The following is a 15,551-nucleotide window of genomic DNA, read 5'->3' on the forward strand; positions in this document are numbered from 1 at the left end:
GATAAATAGCAGTGAGTAATGTATTATTGAGTTGTGTAGTGAGAACATGAATATTATTTAAGTGAGTGGACAAAACAGGCAATTTAAGTCAAGTGTGGTTCAGTGTAATGTCACCTGATTTAGAACTGAGGAAAGCAGATGGGAATATGTTGATTGTGGTGTGGAAGAGCAAAAGAATTTATCTATCCATGTGCGTAGACTACTAGCACACAGGAATTAAAAAGTAATGAAATGGTTGTCTTTGTCTTAGCAAGCTGGAATCCAAAGTGAGGAAATGGTGCCTCAGTTATACAGAGCCTTTATCGGAATTTAGAGTGCTGTGTTCATCTTGTGCATGGAGCCATAGGAAGTATGAATTATGATTTGGGTAAAGGACAAAATGTTGAGAAAAAATTGCATAAACTTTGTATTCTACTGTAATTACCAGGTTAGCGGATAGTCTGATCAAACTCTGAAAATGATAATGGGTTTTGATGAGAGCGCAATCCCCATTGTTGGAGGAAGCCCAGAACAAGGGGCAAAATCTTCAAATTGGAGCTGGACCATTTTTGCATGAAATCAGGAAACTGTGTTCCCTGTTGGAAATAGTGAGAATATACATCTTCTCCAAAGAGGCTGCAACTATTTAATCAGTTGAAATATTCAAGACCTTCATAGATTTATGTTGGCTTAGGGTATGCATAGATGAGGATGAAAAGTGGGTGAACGGAGTTGAGGTAAAGATTGTCCATGATTTAATTGGAGGTATAAACAGATTTCGAGAACAGAATGTTCTCCTTCTGTTCCTTTGTTCTTAAAAATGTAGTGCCCAAAACATCCAAATTCTACTCTCCAATAAATTTCAAAAGCAATCTGGTCATGCTAATTCTGTATGCTTGTATAGCAGGTAGGTTTCATGTTTGGTATTGTATCAGACATTAATTGTATAGTAACGCATCCCAGATGATGAGCATTAACTGGGGTTTTACTTGTGTTCCTATATGTAGGAAGATAACTAAACTTGTTCTTAGATGTCGCATGTTTATGATGTGTATCTTTGTGAATATAACTTTATAAAAGTGTGTAAGCCTTCAGGTCCAGTTCTATCTTTCACCACCTAACTTTCTGGAGTAGAAATCAAAACATTATCTTACTGGATATTTCCTGTAAATTACTGTTGCAGACTATTTTACAATCATTTGATGTGGTTTAGTGTCAAAGAGTCTGTAAAGTCAGCGTAACTTATTTTTAATAGAATTTATCTTGTTGTACACCAAGGTTCCACCAAGAAAAAAACATTCGGGATACTTTGACCTGGACACTTCATTGCAAAGACTAAAAGGGGTACCTTGCAAAAGGTATTTCTGTGTCTTTTTCTACAGTTTGGAAAAAAAAACCAAGTGGCATTCTTCAGGATTCAAGTGAAAATGTTTTCGTACAGGATGCATACTAAATTATTAGGCAATTCTTGAGAATTGTAAATTATATTTAAAGTTAAATGCTGATTTATATAAATCGGCTGTATTTTTTTAAACAATTCTACAGTTCTTCCTGAGATCACACTCCGTCATTAATTTCTTTCCTTAAATTGACTATAATGCAACTTGCAATTTCTTGATCAACAAACGTTGACATGAAGCTTTAATCAGAATGATATATTTAGGATGACTCATCTGGAGAGTGTGCTGTAGTTCTAATCATCTTAGGATTTGTTACTGTAATTCTTTAATCCATTTGAATTGGAGCTCCTTGATGCCACTTTTCTCATTATGATACATTTAAACTATCTGTGCCCACTTCCATGTCCAACCTTTCCCTGCTCTATAGCACACCCTTTGTTGTGAGATATTCCATGTAATGTATTTTCAAATACAGTGCTATAAGGGAAAAAAAACTTGGTGTTTTGGAATTTTAATAGTACCTTAGTAATAGAGTTGAATGCCATCTGCTAGCTAATTGCTGGTGCATTTTAAATCAATTTTCATTTTGTAAATTTTATGCTTAATGTGGCATTTTCTTTTTTGACTCAGTATTTTTGTGCATAAAAATGCTTGTCAAAACTTTTGCTGAAATTAATGTTGGATATCAGTAAGCATCTCCAGTCAAAAGTTAGAAGTACAGAAATGAAAAGAACTGAAAGCTGGAGGAGGGGGAATCTGTGTAAAATTCTGAATACAAAGGCACATTATTTCTGTTGCCATAATTACTTAGGAAAGCAACTTGAGCAGTCAGTAAAGTGGGATGGTTTTGTTGAAACATGTTTAGAAATATATTGGGTTATTTATTTGGACCAATTAAAGGTTAATATTTAAATGTTCAATTTTAATTGAATTTTAACAATATATTCTGAGTTTACAGAGTATTTGGATAATTTAATGCACAGAGGGGACAATGTTTGGTGTCTTCTAGTATCAAATTCATCGATCAAAGGATAAAGAGTATTTGCTTTTATATTATATTTTCTTTTCCTTTTATAGCCGGAGACAGTATTTAAGGCCAGAGAATGATGCTGACCAAGGGAAGCAGCTCCTGAGTGTCAGTGCTCCACCAGCAACTAGTCTTAGCCTGCTTGGAAATTTTGAGGTACAAATCATAACTCCACATGAGACATGCAGAATGAAATAGGCTAAACAATTGATCTAGTGTTCAGCTTATTTTGAGATATTTTTGAGTCAAGGTGCTGCTATTTATTTTTGAAATTCCAGTGAATGACTTTTACAAGATATGTTTAGATCTATTCATACATCCAGTTTTAATTACTATTTCTCAGATCTGCTAGCAAGAGTTTGGCATACGATCAAGTGAATTTTCCATGTTAAACATTTGAGTAGGGCCACAAATACTTCAAGTTTCCTACCTGTTAGTGGAAAGGTAATAAGCAGTGTCAACACAGTTACTGGTAGGTTGTTGTTCAAAACAGTTTCTGCTTTTAATGGATAGTATCATAGCTTGGGAGAGCAGCACGATCCCCTTGTCATTATCAGTGTTAAGCTAGGTATCCCCTATGATTTCAACAATAATATGGCTGTACATTAATTTATGCCAGCAAATCTGTCTGGAAGTCCTAAATATTTTCAAATATCTTTTAAGTAATTAAACTATATTACCAAAATTGCTGTCTTGAATCTGACTAGTTAGGCCTGTTTCAGCCAGTTAGGACAACTGTATATGCTCCTGATATACATGAGACAGGATTTTCTGATTACATGTTAAGAAGATTGTTAGGAGCTCTCCATTTTAAAGTGACCAGACATAAAGGAATTACAGCACAAGAAACTACAGCTATCTGTTCTTTCCCACTTCTCAATTTGGAAATGATTTGCCATATGGGTCTAAGTGGAGATGTTTGTTCTTCTCACAGTGAAAAAGTGAATCTTCAGAAAATTAAGGAGGTACTTCTAACCACACCAAATATGGAACTTGAAGTACTTTTGACTTGAATAATTCATTCTGTTGTATAACTTACCACAGCTACGTAAGTGTAACAGGCAATGTAGATTGATACAATGGAGAATATTAACAGATTGCGTACGGTTATAAATTGTGTGTCTAAAACTCTTGGTTTCCAAGCAGTATTTCATAAATTTCAATCTCAAGTCCATTTATTTTTGGAGAAAAGAATTGAGGACATTTTTTTCTTATTTTTGGAAAGTACTTTTTAAAAAATTATTAGTTATGATATTTTTCTGAAATTAATAATTGCTCGCACCGATTTTATGTGCTGTTAGAGAGGCAAGCAGTTTGTACATTATACTTTGTTTGTAGTATAATTGAGGCGCTTTTCACTTCTGTTTGTGTTACTGTGACATCACCAATTCTTACTAACACAATGTAAACTAGGAAGTATTTATTGTTAGTAAGGAGTTGTGACTTGAGAAATGTTTCAAGGTTAAGAGGATTTCCTTGAAATCTTTTATCATTAGCCATATATAGTCTAGTAGGACGCTATTGAACCCAATATCTTTATGTTTAGGACTCCAAAAGAACTTTTTTTCATTCTCCTGCCCTTCCTTGATACCCTTGTAAACATTATTGCTCCTTCAATTTTAAAACTTATTGATTTTGCTGCTGCTACTTTTATAGGAAGTCATCCATGTCTAAACGTATTCTCCTAATCTCACTATTTATTGTTTTGGTGAAGGTCTTGTATCGTACCATTTGGTTAACAACTTCTTGACCAGTGCAAATGGCTATACCCTGTTGGCTTCAAACAGAACTTCTCATAATTTTGAGCAGCTCTATTGACCTTATCTTGACCTTTTTTGATCCAGTGACTAGAACCCAATTGTTTTTCTTGTCTGTCCTTGTAACTGAAGCCTGCCATGAACTTCTTTTGCATTCTGTCTACAACCTGGATATCCTGCCTAAAATATGGCATCCAGAATTGGCCACACTTCTAACTTCAGCCTGTACAAAAAACAGAGACATTAAGGACTAACGCAGAAATGTTGAAATATTTCCTAACCTGTTTGTAATAATTCGGTTAGCTGTATTTTCAGCAGTGGTATGACATTTGAATTTTTAGGAGGAAGTAGTCAATTACAACAATTTCAACAGCATTAAGAATCTGTAAAATGTTGCACTTCACAACTGGAATTTTTGGATGACCAATAAATCTTGAAATGATATATTGAGGAAACATCTGAGAAAACTTAGTACATGGAAAAGAGCTAATTAAGTCAAGCTGCATAACAAATATGTGCTTCAAATAAAATCTGTCACTTGTTTATATTTTCCTTACATGACCGATTCTCAGCATGCTTTCTGCTTATATTTTGTGTGTATTCATATACATTTTAAAATCATACTTTTAATTCTTTTGCCAATTTTTGTGGATAATATTTTGAGACTGCAATGTGGTGCATATTTTGATGTTATATCTCACAAGCCTGCTTGGCTGTTGCACGTGCATTTGAGTCTAGAATCCACAAAATGATCTTAATGGTATTGTGATTTGCAACGATGGTTTGCCCAAATAATTGCTATTGGTCTTGCTGATCTTACAATGCATTAACAAACATAAACTACAAAAATAAACAGGAATTTATCATGGACATTTTATTGTTAGTTTTATACACAGTAATCTGAAATCTGCTAAACTAGAGATTTTTTTAGTCCATATCTTAAATGTTGATCAGAATCACATAGAATACAGCTCTGATATTTAGAAACCAAAAATTCTTTTGAGGACTATTTTCTGTAATAGAAATGAGGAGTGAAAGACTTGCAATTTTTAATTTTAACAGTAAAGAATAGAAACACTGATTATTTTTCCTTTCTTTCTCGGTGAATTGATTCAGTAATGTTTACTAACTGTTCATCCTTTGATTTGCTTTATGATAATCTTCCCAGCAGAAATGTGTCTAATCAAGTTTTGTCCGTAATAATAAAATTGTACATCTCCCTACATTCAAAAACAGTAAAGCAACAATGGTGTTCTTCCAGCTGTAAATATTGGGAATTTAAAAATAATTAAACAGAACAGAAAATTTATAGTATTTGCATGTTTCAAAAGTTAATTTATAAACTCATGATATTTCAGCTAAAATGTGTTCTTAGTTGCCCTTGAACTGAACAGTTCACCATTTTCAGAGTGCAGATAATAGTCGGCCATACTGCTCTCCATCTGGAGTCCTGTGTAGGCCTGACTGAGTGAGGATCGCAGATTTCCTTCCCTAAAGGATATTAGTGAAACAGATAGGCTTTTTAAAGCCGAAATTAAGAAAAAGATTAAACTACAATTCATGTCCAAAATTACGTAGACAGTGCTTAAACTGTCAGCTTAATGGTTCAGGTTTTTTGTTTTGCTATTTGCAGTAATTCATCCACACAATTTTGAAGTGTTGATTTCATTATAAGTGGAAATGGACTGTACAGTTGGGCATTGCATTGGGATTTTTAAACCATTTGCTGCTCATCTATTTAAGGTGCTAACAGGCAAATAATGCTCAGTTTATTAAAAAATTACGGTGATGCAATAAACATGAAATTATTGGTGAGACAGGTTCTTGGTTTTCTGTAAATACTTGGCTCCAAGATAGTCCTGTTCTACCAAACTGTCACTAAACTTGTTAATAGAACGATTGCAGCAAAATCTTTATTAAACAGATACTTCATGGAGAAATTAGCTGCACCAGTGTTGACTTTGTTCACCTACAGAGCCTGAGTTTACTACAACTGTTGTTTCAATTGCCCCCAGTGGAAACCTACCTCGTCTGAGTGCACATTAACAAGGCCTTTATAAATAGTAACATATTTTCACCAAATTTACTTTTTTTTTGATCAGTCAAATGGATGTAACGCACCAGAGCAAAATGTAGTGGTGGTTTATGCTAATATCCCAGTTTCTCTGTATTAATGCAACTAGTATCTAACATTATGACCATTTAAACAGCAACAGGAGACAGTCTCATGTTGTTTGGCTCATTACCAGAATGTACATCAATTCCAACTCAAAATTAAACACTCCATTTTTCCTGATCTATTTTAAACAGCCATAGAAACATCCTGATTTTACTAAGAATTGAATTTCATATATATTAACATTAAAATATTTTGTAAATCCTTACAAAATTTTAATGCAAGCAGAAAATAATTACATTAAAAAATGAAGCAGATGTATGGTGCAAAATAGTATAGGAACATATAATTCTGTTTGTTAGGATCAGATTTCTTTATGGACCTATATAAGGATGCATGGAGGGCTGCAAATAAATTGAGCAGTTCTTATGGTATCATAAATTCTAAATGCAGCTTAAACATATTATGACTACCCTTGGAACTTCCAAAATTGGGATACACCTTTCAGTCTTCCAGACTGCATCAGTTTATTTCATAAGATATTAAATAGAAACACAAGAAAATGGAACTAATTTTATGGTGGATTGTTTGTATTAAGAGACTTTTATTCAATACTGGGATTTTGTGGATATTTACATGATTAATGCATTAACTTGATCGCATATATTGTGTGATTGTTTACTGAGCTGTATTGTTTATAAAATAAGAACAAAACTATGTAAATTGATCCAAACTGCCTGATAATGTTTACATGTCTTTGAATGTTCACAGGAGTCCATCCTGAATTTCCGCTTGGAACCTTTAGGATCTGTTGCTGGTTTTACCGCTGAGGTGGGAGCGAGTGGAACATTCTGTCCCAGTCACATGACTCTTCCAGTTGAAGTGTCATTCTACAGTGTCTCTGATGATAATGCACCATCACCCTACATGGTATGTGTTATTACACATTCCTGTAGTTAAAGACTTGTGATCAAGGTCATGGTGTAGCAGTATTTGGTTAGGACCCATATCTCTCAGACTGGTAAATCACTCACTTATTTATTTGTTAATTTTTGCTCTTTATGGGTATGTTGATATTGATTCTTATCAGTAAAAAGTTATTTAATTATTTTTGCTAATTTAAAGTTCCTTTTTGAAGCAACCTGTTTTGAATTGATGATTATTTATTTGTAGGGTGTAATTAATTTGGAAACCTTGGGAAAACGAGGCTATCGAGTACCTTCATCAGGAACAATACAAGTGGTAAGTTAGGTTGGGATTCTATCTATATTGCTAATTGCTGTTCAGATGTATGGAATATTTCACATACATAATATGATAATGCAAAGAACCAACTTAAGCTGTAATATCCCTTGGTGGTTTCCTAGGCTTACTGGGAATAGAAATTAGATCTGTAATGGTTGCCAGGTTATTCATTAGTTTCAACATGTTAACAAAAAGCTTTCATTGAAATATTAATGAAAATGCACTAGGAATTGTTTTCAATAAAGCTATTATTTTTATTTGGTACTTCAAAATCAGTTTTATCACCCCGCCCCCCCACTTTTCACTTTTAAGTGCCTATAAGGAATGACTTACTGCTGTATGTGGGTTTGCAAGCCTGATAGAGAAGGAAGTAGTTAATTTGTTTAGTCCCTAATCACTGTCTCAGAGAATCCCAATATACCCTATTACTTTTGAAATGCACTTCTTGTTGAAGTACTGATAACAAGGACATCAGTTTTGATACAAGCTAATCTATAAATGAAAGAAGTTGAAGTTGCTTGGCAAAATAACACTAACCAGGACAGTGGAGAATGCTATGTTTGTCTTCACATTGCTTTGTGGATCAACGATAACACCTGAATGCTGATGCGGCTTTGATTTGAAGTCCCCTCTAATGATTGGTATATGCAACAATACAGCATTTCGTTGGCACTGGCCTCCTGTGAAAGAACCAAACCAAATTGACGCATGCTGTACTAAATGAGGCATCCCTCACAGAACTGCATTCTAGTGATTTAATTTTCTGCATTAGCTACATGGTAGCTGTAAGAGTGAAATACGGGAGGCTGACTCCTGAAAGCAATGTGGAAACACAGGGCCTCGTACAGGATATAACATTTGTTTTAAGAATAATGTTTTCTCAGATTATTGCAAGCTGTTGTATTTTACTATTATCTCTCGGTGTGACCTTAAGGAAACTAAGATTACTTGTGCTCATATATTGTGGAACTATTTTTGTTTTGTGAAATGCAGAAGATTGATAATTGGATGTGTAAAAGCTCCTATATTTTTGGACTCTTTGCCTTTTAGAATAAGTTGCTGTGTGACAGTAGAGGAAGATGATAATTCTATGCTCTGGAGGTTTAGCACAAGGTACTCAATGGTGGGATGCAAATGTGATTTTCTACCACTTTGCTGGACTTGCCAGTCTTCACACTGAGGACCACACCTAGTAGTTAGCACTGCTGCCTCACAGCCCAGGGACCTGGGTTCAATACCAGCCTCGGGCAACTGTCTGAAATTTGCACATTCTCCCCTTGTCTGCGTGGGTTTCTGCTGGGCACTCCAGTTTCCTCCCACAGTTCAAAGATATGTAGGTTAGGTGGATTAGCCATGGGAAAATGCAGGGTTACAGGGACAGGGTAGGGGGATGAGTCCAGATGGGATGCTCTTTAGAGAGTCGGTGTGGACTTGTTGGGCCAAATGGCCTGTTTCAACACTATTGGGATTCAATAGAGGATGCAGTAAGTGTAAGAAAGCCTGCTCCATCACACTTCTGAGAATCCTTAAAAAAATTCAGGAAAGGCATCACTATGCCATTAATTCATACCTTGTGTATATGAGCTTAACCTGCTATTTCCAAAGGGGAAGATGTTTCTTGCATGTATGCTTAACCTCAGTTGCTCCATGTTCTCAGGCAAACAGTAATCGTGCCTGTAGAAAGAACTCCTCATAAATTTAATTGTACTGCTATCGGTGATCAATATTATATGAAATAGGTTATATGTGTAGTGTGAACAGGTATTGAAATCACTTTGCCTTGATTTCATAAACATGTCACCACATTTTGTGCATGTTATTTCTGTTTTTGATTAAATTCATTAATGCCATGCAATCTTTTGTTATTTTTGAGTAATGTAATACAAACCTCTAATCTATTTCTAAAGCTGATGGAGTAAATTGTTTTTCAGACCTTATTTAACCCGAACAAGACAGTGGTAAAGATGTTTGTGGTGATTTATGATTTGAGAGATATGCCAGCCAATCACCAGACATTCCTACGACAGAGGACATTTTCAGTTCCAGTGAAACGGGAAACTCTTGGACATGCCAATAAAGAAAATGTAATTCAGACTGAGGAAAGGATACTTCGCTACCTCGTCCACTTGAGGTAACTATAAAAATAGAATGCTTCAAAGTTATATTGCAGTTGGTCTTGGAGTGATAAGTATGGTATTTGTAATGGGCTTTGCTTGGATAGCTGTGAATTATTTATAGTTCTGAAACAGAAACATAAATTGCTGGAGAAACTCAGCAGGTCTGGCAGCATCTGTGGGAAGAAAGCAGATTTAACCTTTCAAGTCCGGTGACTCTTCATCAGAACAGGACTTAAAACGTAAACTTTGCTTTCTTCCTACAGATGCTGCCCTACCTGCTGAGTTTCTCCAGTAATTTCTGTTTCTGTTTCTGTTTCCGTTTCAGATCTCCAGCATCTGCAGTTCTTTGTTTTATGTTGTTCATAGTTCACTTGGTTTCTATGCAAAATAACAACCTTCAATTATGTTAGTGTCCAAAGGATTTGAAAACTTCAAATTTAAAATCTGTTTATTTTTCATGTAATGAAGTAATAAAATTCTTGAGTTTTTTAATAATTATTATAGAACTGACTGACAGACACCATTGGAAATGAACATGAAACCTGGTTTGTGTTTTTGTTATTTTAACCAGGGACATGATTAAAACTGGAAAGCGCACACAACTGGTTATTCCTTAGCCTAGGACAAAACTGGAACAGTAATTTTTAAATGAACTTCATGGTTATGCAATGACCACCAAATCAATGCTTTCAACACTGATTAAAGTCAAATTAATGCCTAGACAGAGGTGGGAACTAGCATGTTGTTGTTCAAGACTTCTGTTCAGTGAAGTCCTTCTCTTCTGCCTATTATAGTATATGCAATACAGATACATGCTATGTTTTTCTAGCTGCTGTTGTTAAGTTACCATGAGTGTATATAAGTGCCATGTAGGGGGAGGAAAGATGATTGCATGATTTTTTTTTTGTCTAATTAACCCAGTATCTGAATCAAGCATTCAAAAGTCTGCTTAACCACAGTTATAGTACAAGTTCCTCCTACACAGACCTAATAACATACCAAAGGCCTAGTCTGACATAAAGCCAACGATACTACATCCACATAATATTTCCGTTGCAGATCTAAGAGAATATTGTCCTTTGGATTCATAAATTCTGAAGTTGCAGCTGAAATCTTGAAACTAGAGTAAGACTTGCCTCGCTAAGGGCGGATGTCCAATTTGTGCTTGAGTTTCAATTCAATCCTTGATCTAGGAAAGCAACTTTGCTGTGTTGTGACTGAGTGATTTATCGATTTCTTTAAATAAATGTGATGTGGAGGTGCTGATGTTGGACTGGGGTGGACAAAGTCAGAAGTCACACGACACCAGGTTATAGTCCAACAGGTTTATTTGAAATCACAAGCTTTTGGAGTGTAGCCCCCTCATCAGGTGAAGTGAGAAAGAAGGACACAGGCACAGAATTTATAGGCAGAGAGATCAAAAGATCATATAAATGTGTGAGTGGAGTGTTGAATAATAAGTCTCTGCAGGTGATCAAAAGTGTCAGATGGTGTGAGTAAAATGTCATCAGCTAAATAACCAGTGACAGGATGACCTATAATCCGATTAAATAAGGCAGAGAGATATTACGAAAAATTAAAAATAAAGTGGTGCTGGAGACAAACTCAAATGACTGAAATAACATGATAGGTATATGAGTCGCATGTTGAGGGTCTGACCAGAGTATTAAGTAATCTAAAACTGTACAGCACCAGCACCATCCTTGGTCTCTCTGCCTATGAATTCAGTGACTGTGTGCTTCGCTCACTTCACCTGACGAAAGGGCTACGCTCCGAAAGGTTCTGATTCCATATAAACCTGTTTGGACTTATAACCTGGCGTCATGTGACGTCTAACTTAAATGAACGTGGTCTTTATTCTGTTTTATACATGTGAGCCAGATTTACCCAGTAGTAAGATTTCAAACAGATTTTGTCATCAGTATTATTCTTCTTCTAGAATGAATGAATGAATTAATTATTCAGTTGATTTGAGTACTGATGCCGAATTTTACTGAGCGGTATGAAAAGAATTTATTGGTAAACAGGATTTTTTTGTATTGCCTATTGCTGTTGTAATAACCAGATTACTGATTGATGTGCTGCAAACTTTCATTTCTAACAGACAATTTTCACAGCAATTTGTGTCCACTGACAAAACAATACAGGTAGATTGAACAAGAAGTTACTTAATTTTCCCCATTTCTTCACTGGATTTATCTGACAAACTTGTTTCCTAAAATGGAGATTCTTTTCAATGACACTTTTTTCTTTATTCTCCATGCAAAATGTGCAAAATTTGGATTTTTTTTCATTTAAATCTAAAAATATTATGGAAAGGTAGCTAATAATATATTCAGCACCAGTACGTTTCTTTGATTTCAATGCTTGGTTTTCCAAGGTAAATGTGAACTTTGGTGTCAAAAAAATATGCTTAAGTTGTAGCTATAGAATTAAACTCATCAGTTGCTCACTTTTGTAGCTCTAGAAGGACCATCCCTGCATAACACAGCAGCACTGGTGATTTTTATGAGTAGCAATAAACTTAAGTGTGTAAATAATAGCCCTAACTCCAATTTGCTGGTGTGTGAAAAAGAGGGGAGGAAAATATTGTGGAGTGAATTTTTCTGGCAGAATGCTATATGTATATTTCAGATCTGACTAGAGCAATATTCTCTGATTTGCTTTCTACCTACAACAGCCCTCTGGTGTCAAATCCACAAACATTCAGTCCCTCTATCATCAATGCTCAGTAGCAGTAATGTGTACTATCTACAAGATGCACTGCAGAAATTCACTGAGGTTCCTTAGACAGCACCTTCCAAATGCATGACCACTACCATGTAGTAGGAGAAGTACAGAAGTTACATGGGAGCACCACCATTTTCAGGTTCCTCTATATATCTTCAGTTTCACTGGGTAAAAGTCCTTGAACTCCTACCCAACAGTATTGTGGATCCACCCACACCTGTTGGACTTCAACGGTTCAAGAAAGCAGCTCGTCACCACCTTCTAAAATGACAAGTAAGGATGGGAAATGAATGCTGGCCCAGCCAGTAACACAAACTTCCCATGAGTTCATTTTTAAAAATTACCACATACTTAATAAAGGAGCTCAGACATTCAGATATACTAAGAAATGGGCTAAAGGCACAAACGCTTCTGGATTCAAAAAAGAAACAATTCAAAACAGTATACAAAATATATAGTATGGAGGAAAGTTACTTGTGTTATATCTTGCAATTTTTTTCTTCCCCCATGTAGTCCTTCCATTTGAGCAGTTTTAGTGTTCAAAGATTGAGTTCTAGTTGAGGAAGACTTACATAATTCTCAAAATGAAGTACAAGATCTTGAAGGGAACTTACTCCTATCACTAATGAAATAATTATACTGCACTTCCATTTGAGTTTGTTTCCAGGTTTTATTTTTATTTAAAAAGAATGATAATTTTGCATTGAACCATCACATACAATTCCACATTTGAAACTGATAATTACTGCTGTGGGCCAACACCACATAAAGAGTGCAAGGATAGTGGAAGGAAAATTTTGTCTTTGTGTTGTGGGTTAATCATGGGGTTTCTTCTTTAATAGGAAGACTTAGATTTATACAGAGCTATGGTTAGGACCTTTAGCAGCTTTATGATATCCCAAAGCACTCCACAGCCAGTCAAATTTTTTTTGAAGTGTAGTTACAGTTGAAATGTAATGGTCAAGTTCATAAAGGTGTTTGAAAAATGAAGCTCTTGGTTTTAGAACAGGTTTTTGAAAATAAAAGCCAAGAGGGGATGGCTCCTCCTCCTCCTTTATCAGTTCACCAAGATCCATCGACACTATGAATTTTCCAAATTGAAATTAGTGCTCTCCCACATTTTTTGCTTCAAAGTTTGCTAGGCCAGAGATTTTAGATGATCACTGCAACATTTGAATTCATTATTTATTAAAACATTTAACTTATTTATGGGCGTTTAGACCTGTCCCACCCAATCTCTGCTCTTGTGAACCATTCCACAAATTGTTATAAAAGGTAAATTTGTCAATATCAATATTTTCTTGAAGGTAGGCAGATAATTTGCCTTCTGGGCAACTAGAGATGGACAATAAATGCTGATCTAGCCAGCAACACCCTCATCCCATGAATAAATTTTATAAAAATTGAACCTTTTTCTATATATTACAAATAGATATTCAATGAATGAATAATGTAAATATTTTGTGTTCCAGGTTCCAGAGTTCTAAATCTGGAAAGATCTACCTCCATAGAGATGTCAGACTCCTTTTTTCTCGAAAGTCAATGGAAGTTGACAGTGGTGCTGCATATGAATTAAAATCTTATACAGAGATTCCAACAAATCCTCATTTTTCAGCACGATGTTAGAAGCATTTGTATTCTTTAGGACATTTTTCCTGTTTTGTTTTCTGGAGAATGGCACATGTTCAGCTAATTAATGGAAATAAAATAATGCACAATACATGATTGTGAGAATTTATTGGTACTAGTCTTTTAGAGCCCCAGCACCTATTAGACAGTGGACCAGTCTTGTGTAAGTGTTATGAATAAACTCCCTTGTACTTAAATGGAGCAGTAGACTGGAATGAAAACCATGATATCCTGATATTATCTGTACTGTTACAATGGAAGTCACAAACCACTTTATTGGATGTGTTGCAATAGTAAAAACCAGAAATAGTTTAGCGTTTAAACGTTTTATTTTATTTGTCTTTTTATTTAATATTTAAATTAATGTTTCACTTATTGCACAGGTAATTTTTGTCCTGTTTAGTGTTATTATGTAGCATAACGTTATGTAAAATCATACTCTGTATTTCTTTTGACATGAATAATACACAAATGTACAAAACAAATGTAAAGTTCTTTGTCTGTCTGTCTGTCTATCTGTGACTGTGTGCAAAGAAGTATAAGATTTTCATTGTTAAGATTTCAGTCTTTGCATATTGTTCCCCGAGAAACTAGTCTTTCCTAAACTAGTCCAACAATGGACTATAGTAGAGCATAGTGGAGCAATTTACACAATTCTTATTATGTTCACTCCACCCACAATCACCCCCTCCCCCTCCAAACCAAAGGTTCTAACTCATGCTGTCAGTTTCTTGTCCGAGTGGTCAGTCTTCTGATGTGATCTTAAACAATTAATTCTCAGGTTATTTAATTTTGGAAGGCAACACAACATTTTTCTCACTAATTATTCATACATAGCATTATCTAATAAGTCTGACTCAATGAAAATCATTAATAGGTAAGTTCCTCTCCATAGCACAAAGACAGTGAAGAAAATTCTAGCGACCAAGTTTAAATAATTCTTTTTTTTCTATGGGTTGATCCTGCCATCCTTAACAGTCACTATGAATTTTCATTACAATTTTAATATTCTCCTGAATGAAATATAACAACTTGTACTACTACAATATTTTCAACATGGTAAATAACCCAATATTTACAGAATCAGAAAAGTTGAAGAACAATTAGGGAAAATAACTCGAAGTAATAATCCAAATCTAAGTTTTGAGGAAACTTTTTTGACAATGGCAAAGGACTAACAAGCTAGAGGAGTTTAGGAAAAGCATTTGAAAAGAAATGCAAATAGGGAGTTGGTGTGGGATGGCAAAATTTTTGGACAGTTTCCCATTTCTGTAGACTAGAGTGAGAGAGGAGGTCTATTAATAAAGAGTTAAAGCTCAGCCTAAAAGTGACAATGATGTAAACAAAAATCTGTGGTGGTGGTGAGGTTTTTCTTTGATGGTGTGTGATGGTGGAGGCTTGACAAGCTTACTGTGGAGTTGGTGGGGACTTTTGCATCACTCTGGCTTTGCTGTTTGGATGACGTTCTGATCAAATGTAATGATACAACAATAGACCTGAGTATCACTAACACATTTCTGGAAGGTGGAGCAATTCTTATCATGCAATTGA

At 35.1% G+C, this 15,551-nt stretch overlaps 1 protein-coding gene across 3 annotated transcripts in view; it reads left to right on the forward strand.

Annotated features, from left to right (window-relative positions):
• Nucleotides 1-14,485, forward strand: part of fam214a (family with sequence similarity 214 member A) — a 95,454-nt gene extending 80,969 nt beyond the window's left edge. For 2 of the 3 annotated variants that reach the window (XM_048615881.1, XM_048615880.1), the window contains exons 7-12: nt 1,258-1,337; nt 2,457-2,562; nt 7,051-7,209; nt 7,453-7,521; nt 9,456-9,655; nt 13,844-14,485. In XM_048615881.1, coding sequence (XP_048471838.1) covers nt 1,258-1,337; nt 2,457-2,562; nt 7,051-7,209; nt 7,453-7,521; nt 9,456-9,655; nt 13,844-13,997 — 768 coding nt within the window. In that variant the 3' untranslated portion in view covers nt 13,998-14,485. Of the gene's footprint in view, nt 1-1,257; nt 1,338-2,456; nt 2,563-7,050; nt 7,301-7,452; nt 7,522-9,455; nt 9,656-13,843 lie in introns of those variants that run through there. The other variant, XR_007265406.1, reaches the window with a different exon arrangement.
• Nucleotides 14,486-15,551: the final 1,066 nt, after the last annotated feature.

This window comes from Rhincodon typus, chromosome 33 (genome assembly GCF_021869965.1).
Source record: "Rhincodon typus isolate 14 chromosome 33, sRhiTyp1.1, whole genome shotgun sequence".
Taxonomy (NCBI): Eukaryota; Metazoa; Chordata; class Chondrichthyes; order Orectolobiformes; family Rhincodontidae; genus Rhincodon; species Rhincodon typus.